General features: G+C 40.4%; 1 protein-coding gene across 4 annotated transcripts in view; it reads left to right on the top strand.

Annotated features, from left to right (window-relative positions):
- Positions 1 to 2,733: 2,733 nt before the first annotated feature.
- Positions 2,734 to 11,034, top strand: part of unkl (unk like zinc finger) — a 154,415-nt gene continuing 146,114 nt past the window's right edge. For 3 of the 4 annotated variants that reach the window (XM_041205958.1, XM_041205957.1, XM_041205956.1), the window contains exons 1-2: positions 2,734 to 2,815; positions 3,068 to 3,277. In XM_041205958.1, coding sequence (XP_041061892.1) covers positions 2,751 to 2,815; positions 3,068 to 3,277 — 275 coding nt within the window. In that variant the 5' untranslated portion in view covers positions 2,734 to 2,750. Of the gene's footprint in view, positions 2,816 to 3,067; positions 3,278 to 11,034 lie in introns of those variants that run through there. The other variant, XM_041205959.1, reaches the window with a different exon arrangement.

Genomic DNA, 11,034 nt, shown 5'->3' with positions numbered 1-11,034 from the left:
CAAGAGGGAGTTTGGGAGGGAGGGGGCGGGGGGATGCGGGGGAGGGAGTGGGATCGCTTCCTTTGGGGTTGGGGAATGGTATGACATAACTGCCCACATTGTAAAAAATCACCACTTAATTTCAAAGTATTATATGAAGGGAATTAGGACGTCATTACATCATAGGGTGTTGTTAATAATTCTCTACTCGCTGACAACATGCTGGCTCACCCAGAGTGAGACGTGTCAGTTTAAAAATAATGGTCTCTTCACGTGTTAAAGTGAGTTGTAATCTCTGTCAACGAGAGTTGCAATCTGTCAAAAACAGAGGATTATAAACGTCATTTAGACATTTCCCTGAAGGAGGGATTGATGTTTGTTCGAGATCTCAAGATAAGATCGAGACCTGTTGGGGAGTTAAAGTTTTATCTAAGATCAGAGACACGATGATCTTGGGTTAAAAGGTTGGGGAATATAACTCACCGTGTTACCCCAAAAACTGGTGACATGTCCCTGGGTCATGGGTGATCCGTACAGAGATTTGTCCAGGCCTTTCAGCGGCCGGAGTGTGAGAGATGTCAAGGTTTGAGTGAACTTGTGAACTGCATCAAAACTGCACGACGTCCACAGCCCTCACGAACAGCATTAAATAAGTGAGACCGATAGCAGATGTTCCGTAGGAGAAATTGGCCAGAGACGTTCTGTGTTGGATACAGCATCGGACCGTGTGGCTGAGGCATTTTCAGAAATGTTCACTGCAGTTGGATATCTAGAGAGATGTGGTGTGCTCAGGAGGCTGATTTTATGTCTCAGTTGGTTGCAGAATTGAATTGTAGCAAGGGTCAAATAAAAGAACTTCGATCCAGCCCAGATCATCCGCAAATAGGTTCCATGTTCGCAATCGTTCCCAAGGTCCATGGTTAAAAATTCCGATGTTTGATGTTGTTTACAGGGAAGATTGTCACCGAGCGCATGGTCCGATAACCGTTCACAGAGACGTGGTGCAGGCTAGGGCACACACACACACACATTTAGATCAGTGGAACAATTAACTAGCTTGGTCGAAGTTACAGTTTGGCTCAGTGGTTGTCAATTTAAAACTCAGCCATTGTGCAGGGAGTTTATCTATCAGCCGGAGTTTTGCACTGAACCGTTTACTTAGCCTCCATGGTAACAGGCGGGGCTGGAGTCGAGTGCACAATTTTGAAACGTGTAGATTCGCTGATATGTTCAGTTTGTATTTAACTGAACACTCTCAATCCCGCTTCAGAGGTTTGTAGGGGTTGAGATGCCAGGCTGGCAGTCCAGGGCACTATGCTGGCTCATCGCTGAACTTTTCAGGATATCGTGCTTTGAAGAGATGTTTAAAATGTCTGCCTATTTCTAGTTGTTCAGGAGGATGTTAAGATCCCATTCTAACGTTCGAAGAAGAGCACGAAGTTCTCCTCAGTGAACCTCACCAAAATGGTATTGTCTGCTTAATCACCCCTTTGCCATTTGTGGCACTTTGCTGGCGTGGAAAGGCTGCTCGCATAGCAAACATCACTTCATTTCAAAGTATTGTGTGAAGAGTTTTGAGACATTTATTATATCATAGGATCTTATTTGCATTTAACTACTGCTGACAACCTGCTGACTCATCCGAAGAGTGGGATGTGTCACTTTAAAAACATTTGCAGCTCCACGTGTTCAATGGGGTTAGAATCAATGTCAACAAGGGATTGTGATCTGTCAAGAAAAGCGGATAGTAAACGTCATTTACAACATTTCCCTGAAGTTGACAGCACTGTATAAGGGCAATTCTGCTTGAATGACATTTTATTGAAAATCAGGATTTGACGGGTTCGAGGGCACATAAAGTTGAAGAATTTGGCCCATTCAAGTGCATCCATTCAGAAAGAACCTACACATCTATCATATGCAACGGTTTGCCGTCACTGTGCGGCCTAAAGGTCAACCATCAAGACTATTTCGAAAGCGTCTTTCATGTTCTCAGCTCAGGGCATCGCACAGCGCTTCACAGCCAATGACGTCTAGTCACTGTTGTCATGTAGGGAATTCTTAATATGAAGAGCTTCTTTGCATCGGTCCTAAATTTGGCATCAGTTTGAATATGTGCTCTCTTACTGGTTTGACTTACAAAGAGGCATAGGGCGACATGGTGGTGTCCTGGTAATGTCACTGGCCTAGTAATTCAAAGGGTTTAGGGACATAGGTTCAAATCCTATCATGATAACTGCAGGAGTTTAAAGTTCAATGATTAAAAATCTGGAATTGAAAGTGACCATTGTGAATTATCATAAAAACCACTCCATCCTTACCTGGTCTCGCTTCTCGTGGTGAGTCCCAATAAATCAAAATCCCTTAAAATTATTAAAACTGCCATTCAGTGGTGTACGAAGCACCCCTCCATATGAAATGAAAAGAGGGGTATGCAAATCTGGAATTCTCCCCCACAAAGGAACATTTAAAAACTGAGATTGGTAGGTTTGATCAACGGGTAGGTGGCAGAACTGGTCTAATTGCGCGATGTAACCAAGTCCGAGGGGCTGCATTGACACCTCCTGTTTCTGTGTATTGTCTGATCTCTCTATAAGAAAATTCTGGGATCTCTGTAACACCCGGACTCAGCCCAGCGAACTGTGTGTGGGACTTTGCAGGTTGTGCGGATCAGCTACAACCACATGTCCCTGGACCAACATTTGAAACATCCCGCCAATTACCCAGCGTGCTTCGCGGCGCGCACGCGCAGTCCATTGTTTTGACTAAAAATGCCGTCGGTTTCGAAAGCTGCGACGAGCGCTTCTCCTCAGACGGAGAAACCGTCTCATTACACGTAAGTACCGATCTCGCCTGCAGCAGTTCCACCGCAACTGCATCTAGCGCACGCCAGGACCTACCCGCCGCCAAAAAGATAACGGGAAAAAGTGCATCAAAGATCCCCCCCCGCACCACCTAATTTAGCCCTGGAGCAGCGACCCTCCCCCGCACGGAGCGGAGCCCAGGCCCTGGGCCCGTCAGGCCCAGCCCCCCTCCCCCCCTGCCCGGCCCCATTACCAGCCGCTCATCTCAGGGCTTTTTGTTGCAGGTACCTGAAGGAGTTTCGGACGGAGCAATGCCCGCTCTTCCTGCAGCACAAGTGCGCCCAGCACAGGCCCTTCACCTGCTTCCACTGGCATTTCCTCAATCAACGGCGGAGGAGGCCCATCAGGAGGCGGGACGGTACCTTCAACTACAGCCCGGACGTCTATTGCACCAAATACGACGAGACGACAGGGATCTGCCCGGACGGAGATGAGTGAGTGGATCGGGCGCGGGTTTTTGGCGGGGTCTCGGGTGGTGTTTTCGGGGAGAGGGATGAGTCCGCCTTGCTCGGTTGTTGTGTTCCTGTCGTGGGCTGTGGGTGTTTGTGTTGGCGGGTAATGTTTGTAGTTGAAGCTCGCTCACTCCTGTCACGGCTGTTTACAGTGGACCACGGGCTGCTGTGTTTGAGCGGGAGACTCGCTGTGTTGTACATTTGTGTTGAATGTTGACTCCTGTGGCGGCTGGACTTCACATCCACTGCCTGAAGTGCTCATGTTCTTCGTGTTGTATTGAGATGTAAGAGTTATGGGAAAATGGGTTACTATATTTCTGAAATGTATTTCCTTTTAAACTGTACGGTACTTACAGACACTGAACTAAAATACTATGTTTGAAATAATTTCGCATTCATTGACAGCGATCTTAGTTTGAATGGAAGGTAACTCATAAAGTAGCAAACTTTTAAGGCTAAGCGTGAGCTGTGGGACTTGTGTTTTTTCTCCACGTGTGGTTTTTCTCCACTTGTTATCGAATTTGATGTTGTTTGGTAAGATGCTGTTTAGCATAGGTGTAATTTTTTATGTTGCTCACATGGGTTAAACTGAACTATGGAATATTTGTAGTTTTGGTTTCAGTATTTTTTGTTTGTATGTCTGCCTGGTATCAAGTTGATATTTCAGAAGTTAAGTATGTAGTTTTGAAAGGAGCCCTTATTTGTAAATGATTTGTGGTTGAAAGTTTATATTGTTTCTTAGGACTTCTTTAAACTTTGGACTTATGTAACATCTTGTATTCAAATTTACATCTCTCCTATATGTCACTATCTTTCAAAGCAATTTGTTGTATGTCATGTGGTTAGAGACTTGAGAGGTGATAAAGCCAGATTTTCTTTCCCTGGGCAATATTGGCACAGGGAACTGCAGTAGTTTTTCTTCTACATAGGTCGTTCTGTTTTTTGTATTTGGCCACCCCACGTAATCTCTTCTTTTGCTCTTTTTTCCTTCATATACCTGTAAAAAGCCTCAGGTTTTCTACATCAAAATGCAATATAAATGTATGCTGCTTGAATTATTTTTAATGTTGAATAATGAACTTGGCTTCCCGACGGTCACTCGATGCTTGATAAAGTTGTAGCATTTAATTGTATTTTTATAGTTAATAATTTTTAAAGTGGGAGCTGCATCCTAGCTCTAAATTAGAAATTGATTCTTTTCTGAAGTTCAAGCTCTCAACAATCATGGAGTCTGAAAGATAATTCATTAATCAAATATGAATCAGTAAATAGATGGAAACTTTGAAGTATTTCTTTTGTGGTGAGGTGCAGTTAGTTTTTTTACTTACATAGTGCTTCAAAGCTTGACTTTTATCTGGAAATGTAAAGAAGGAAATTTATGTAGTTCTTTTCACAATTTCAGGGTGTCCTAAATTGCTTCACAGCCAATTCGGTACTTTTGAAGAGTCATCACTATTGTAATTGTGTGGTTTGTTTTCACTCTTTGTGGCAAACCACAGGTAAATATTGCTTGAAATTATGTTGTTTGAATAATTATGTATTAACATACTGGTGCAGTTTGTTAAATTTTGCTGACTGTTTTCTGTAAAAAAAAGATGAAGCTAGACTGTCTCAATGGAAGGCTAGTTTAATGGTCGGAGTAAATCTTTGAAGATGTTACACTTAAAGTTTCATGAAAATTAACTGGAAATTTTATGTGGTAATGTTTAAAATTGCATCGGGAATTCATAGTGAGCAGCATATAATAAACTGCTTGTCTGCAAAATATTTTATAAAATATTTATGTTCAAGTAAAGCAAACTTTATAACTTTGATACTGATTTAAGTTTTATTTATTAGCTTCCTGAACCCATTGCAAATTAATTTTACAGAACATTAAATTTTAAAAAAGGATGTGACATTCATAAGTTTATTACCATTAATTTTTGTGCTTGACATGGGCCACCACCAACAAAACTTGTATTTATATAATATTTTTGATGTAATAAAATTTTCAAGGTACTTCACTGGAGCTTTTTAAAGAAAAATTTGACACAGAGCTACATAGGAGATATTAGGGCAAATGGTTGAAAGTTTGGACAAATAAATAGGTTTTTAAGGAATGTCTTGAGGGGGAAGAAGAAGTGGAGAGAGAGAATTCCAGAGCTTAGAGCTTTGGCAGCTGAAGGCACAGCTGTCAAATGAAGGAACATTTAAAATTGGGGTTGCTGAAGAGGCCAGAATTAGAGGAGCAGGGGTATTTCTGAGGGTTGTGGGACTGGAGGAGTTTACAGAGATAGGGAAAGGTGTGGCCATGGAGCGGTTTGAAAAACCCGAATGAGAATTTTAAAATTGAATTGCTTAACTTAGAATTTTAAAATTGAGGAGTTGGTTAACTGGGGACCAATCATTGGGTGAAGGGGGCTTGGTGCAAGTCAAGGCACGGGCAGCAGAGTTCTGGATGACCTCAAGCTTACAAAAGATAAAATATGGGAGGCCCACATTTTTATCAATTTATAATGAAATCTGAGCAAATACTTAACTTGCTCAAATGTAATACTTTGTTAATGAATTAATAACTTGCTGTGGCTGATAAAATGATTGCACCGGGCATTTTGTCATGATGCTAAAGTTCCCTTCCTTTAGATGATTGCTTTTATGGTGACACAATAGTGAATTTATTTGGGTTAGGCTGTTTATTGATAGGACTGTTAATACTTTTGATAGCTAAAATATTGAGATGAGAATTCTGTGTGAAGTCAAAATATTGTGTGCCATGGAACTTGTGCTTTGGTCTAAAATTACAGTATTTCATTTTTTATGATTGACTAATAGAAGCTTTTTAAAATAACAGACAAGAAGTACATAATTCTGCTTTAATTTGTAAACGCAATGCATAAGTTTCCCCTCTTTGGACTAATATTTTAGTACACTACTCATTACATTTTTTGTGAAATAATGGTCCTTTTAAAGTTTACCATTTGTATGAATTTATGGACTATCATTGCACTTTAATAGATATACATAGAAGGGAATTTCAGAGCTCAGCTCTTTGGCAGCTGAAGGATGGCCACCAATGGAGGAGCAATTAAAATCAGGCCACTCAGCCCAAACTGTGTGTTTACCCTCCACTTGAAAGCACTTCTAATCACATTTATCTGCCATGTCCTTGCACACACCTATCCAAACTAACATGAATATTGACAGTTTCTACCTTAAACACTCACTCTGGAAGTGAATTCCAGCCTTTCAACTCTGTGTCTCTCCTGCCCTTTGTTCTGAATTTCTTGCATTTAATCTTGTATCTATAATGTCATGAACACAACTTTACAAGATGATTATGTTTTAAAATGTTCTTTTAACTTAGTGAAACAGAATGTTCTGAAGAAGGGGTGGTGAATTCCTGATAATCTCCTCAGTTTGGAGAAATGTCCGTGAGATCTCAGGCCTCAAGAGAAACTCAGATAGAAAATAATAACTCATTGAGGTGTTCATTGGCAGTTTTAGCATCTTTCCCACAAAGCATAGAACAGCTGCTGCTTAGACACAGGCAGGAGAAGAATTGGAATTTTCCCAGGAACAGGTCCCTGCTTCCTGTAAGAAAATATGGGGAGTAGTAGTCAAGCTCTCTATGGGGGAAGCTGTTTTACCAGAGCCAAGTAAACTGTTCAAAGGGGCTGGACACAGTTTCCTCTGGAATTCTGATTGTCAGGACTATTAAAACCTGTGGATGAGGGGGATTTGCTGAGGTGTAACTTGCTGGCGATAATTGTATCCAGGAATACCCAGACGGAGCAGAATAATTGTCAAAGAATAGTAGAAGTTTCAATCTGACGTGACGGGAAGAGGTGAACATCTGTTGGTGAGTGACTTTGTGACTGTTCCTTTAATGCCACATATCTGCCAGAAGCATGGCAAATGTAAAAACATTTCCTAAGCCCTAATTCAGCTATGTTTGTTAGTTCATGCAAAACTTACTTTTATCTTTAGTTTGATGTATCAGCTGCCTGTTGATTTAATGTTTCAACTGTATTGATTTTAGTTTGTTTGTCACAATAAAGATATTAAAAAATGTTCATCAATTTATTTCCCTTGGTTGTTTTGGAAACTCATCTCTTTTTAAAAGTTGTTGGTCTCTACAGGGGTGGAACAATAGTCCCTCATCCTGACCCTTCTACAATGAGACTAGTCTGCTTCTATATACTTTGATCCAACCCTACATAATTGTAAATACTTCTATAACATTACCCCCAATTTAATTTTTTAACAGAAAAAATTCCCTTTTTTTTATATGTCTTCCTAGTTGTATTTCCTGATATCAGGCAGCATCTCAATTGCACGCTCCAGCGTCTCAACATCCTTTCCATGGTGCAGCCAGATACAGCATACATTACTCTCACTGTGGTCTTATACAGGCTCATCATTACTACTTGACTCATTTTATATTTCCTGGGATAAAACCTAGAATTAGAATTTAATAGAATCATTTGACTTTAATGACCTTATTAATCTGAGGTGCCACCTTTAATGTCCTGTGAAACTAGACATCTAAGTCAAGAGCTGAATACTGAAAGAAGCTAAGACCCACTTGCAACCACACTTTTTAAAAAAAAAACTGCTCTTAATTCTTTCTCCCTTCTAACCAATTTCCTACTCTTCCTAAATTTCACTTCATTGTCAAGTAATCTCCCATGCACCTTCTCAAAGGCGATCCAAATGTTCATGTATGTATGTTATCCATTGCATTTCTCTCCCATCTACCATGTCTGTTACATCCTCAAAAAATGCCCTCTATCCAATATGAGTTGCTGCATAGTGGTAACTTTGGCTGATACTTTTCCTTTTCTACATCTCTCCTCTCCTTTGGCTTCCACAGTTCAAGGATATGAAGGTCAGTTATTGTTATTAATAGTGAAGATCAACTGGTACCACCAGCAGTGTTGGCATCAGTTTTATTATCTTGGTCTGGCTGCAGGTGTGCTGTGTTCACTTTTTGCGTGTGCCTGCCAGTAGTTTACTTTGTCCATTGCTGGCCTCTGCATCTTCCTCAGAATTATATTTTTGTTTTTTTAACCAATTGCCCAATCTACAGCTGCTGTAAATGTGCATTAGTGATCGTAACTAATTGTACACATAGAGGTCTTTGGCAGTTGTGTAGTTTTAATGCTGAATCTGCCCCTCAATATAAACAGGACAATTTAACTATTAGTTTAGTATATAAGAGGCATTTTCTTTTGCTTTATCTCAGCTTGGGCTTAGACCTCAATTTTTAAAAAATGAATCCTCGGAGATCCATTCAGGATTTACAATGGATTGGTTGAAGTCATCTGGTTTGTTTGCCTGGAGCTGCATATAATGCAAGAAGTGTCTCAAATTCTTTATTTTTTTGCATTTATTGATTTTCCAAGCACAATACAGTATTATTGTTGCCAATGTTAATAAAACATTACAAATAATAGTACAGCATATGACTGGGGCCCTTCAGTGTTAATATTTGCAGGTGCTGATCTTTATTTATACCTTTATTTGAAGTGGGTAATTTATGCAGAAAAATTTGCAAAATGAACTAGTGATGGTGATCTGTCTGCCGCACTGTTGTGTAATATCATAAATCATGAATTAGGATTTAAATTCTTTAAAGATCAGAAGAACTAAACTTAGTTGCTTTCTCAGACTCCCTTTCCCCAGTTTCAGGTCTGGAAGGTATAGGCAGTAAATTCTGGAACAAAAACTAAAATTGCTGGAAAAACTCAGCGGCACTGACAGCATCTGTGGAAAGAGAAAAACATAGTTAACGTTTCGAGTCCATATGACCCTTCTTCAGAACGGAGGTCTGAGCGGCAATAAGTTATGGCTTTGCCAGTGATGCCCACATCCCATGATTGCATAAAATAGTAAGGTAGATCTTGCTTTGATTTTAATTTTTAAAACTGAAAATGTGTTGAATAAAAAATTATTAAATAAATAGTAGCTCCAATCCTGTTTGTAGCTGTAGAGGAAGTTTGTGACTGGTAATTTGATATTTATGTATGTTGAGTAGGTGGAAAAAGTGAAGTTTAAGCAGTTTCAGCTGCATGAGTAAAATAGGGAAATTGATTCTTGATTTTTTTTGTTTTCTGCCAGCTGAAATGAAAAGACTGGAATGGTTTGTAGATTTGACTGACAGATGTAGTGTGACTCAAACTACTGTCTAAAGCAGTTGACATCATGGTCATTGTACTTCAGTTATTGGAATTTTGAAGTAGCAATATTTAGTAAAAGTTAAAACTTTTGTTATTTTAGTACACCTTGCCAATTTTATTTTGCTCCCTCATTTTTTAGAAGCTTGGGTTTTTTAGTGTACATTTCATGAGCATTGGCTGCTTTTCAGTACACCATCCAAGTGCTGGCGTTCTCGGTGTTGACAGTCTGCTTTACTGCAGGGTGCATCTCAGTTGAACTGGATGCTGTCCTTGTAAGCACTTTTCAGTGAGGGTCACCTGGCCGGTGGTCAAGAGCTGGAGTCTTGGCTGATTTTTTTTCTCCATAACCCAAAGTTGCTGAGACATTTCAGAAAGAAAAAACTTGCATTTGTATGGTGCCTTTCAGAACCTCAATGTCCCAAAGCACTTTACAAGCAATAGAGTACTTTTGAAGTTGAGCCACTGTTGTCATATAAGGAATGTGGCAGCTTGTGTATGCAGAACAAGGTTCTTCACACAGCAAATAACAGTGTGACAATGAACAAATCATCTGTTTTAGCATTATTGGTTGAGGGATAAAGATTGGTCAGGACAGTGGGGAGAGTTTGTCTGCTCTTCAAAGGAGTAGCATGAAATCTTTTCCTCCATCTGAATGGGCAGGTGGGGCCATGGTTTAACATCTTAGAAGAAAGGTGGCAACTCTGAATATACCATACTCACTCATTACTGCACTGAATTGCCAGCTTAGATTATGTGCTCAAGTCTCTGAAGTGGGACTCAACACAAACTGACTCCGAGGCAAGAGTGCTATTATTAAGTCAAAGCTGGTCTATCTTTGTCTCTGAAAAGATCTGTGGGGAGTGGAGGATGTCAAGCAGTCAAGGGGAAAAGAGAGGAATAGTGAGTGGAGAATCTTAGTGTAAGTATGCTATGACTAAAACAGCACAGGCTTGAGATGAGACCTGGGATGCTTGTCTGTGTGGCTTAGCTGTTCTGTATTGGGATAGCTGCCAATGCTGCCAAGTTGACATAACAATGGATACTGTTTCCTAAGGAGGGGAAAAAGGTCTAAACTTTTGTGCAATGATTATTTAGCACAACCTAGAGATGAATACTTTTACAGCTTTGTATTTGACCTCCCAATCTTGACTTTGTGTGACTAACCTCCTCACTAAACCCCTCTTCCCGATAATTCTACCCAAACTTCGAGAACATTGCGTTGAGATTGATGATGAACAAAATCCACGCATAATGTGTTCAACTACTCCTGTTGCTTTTTCTCTTCCCCTATTGCCCTAGTATTAGCAATCTGCCATCTCTGCCCAGTTGGCCTTATCTCTCTACCCCGCACCCTCTCCATATCACCTCCAAATGCCCAGAAAGATCCATCTTTGAGTCCTTCTTCACTTTCTTGCAATGATGTCATCTGTGAACATCAGGTCATCTGTGCCAGAAACACCCAGCTTTACCTTTCAACAGTGCCTGTAAATTACTGCAGTGTAATTTACGCTTGGATGACATGTATCCTCCCCCTACTCCACCACAAGCTCTACTCCTTGGCCACTGACCTGAAGCTGA

The sequence above is a fragment of the Carcharodon carcharias genome, chromosome 15, assembly GCF_017639515.1.
Source record: "Carcharodon carcharias isolate sCarCar2 chromosome 15, sCarCar2.pri, whole genome shotgun sequence".
NCBI lineage: Eukaryota > Metazoa > Chordata > Chondrichthyes > Lamniformes > Lamnidae > Carcharodon > Carcharodon carcharias.
The sequence above is the reverse complement of the archived record's forward strand: the minus strand, read 5'-3'. Positions and strand labels throughout refer to the sequence as shown.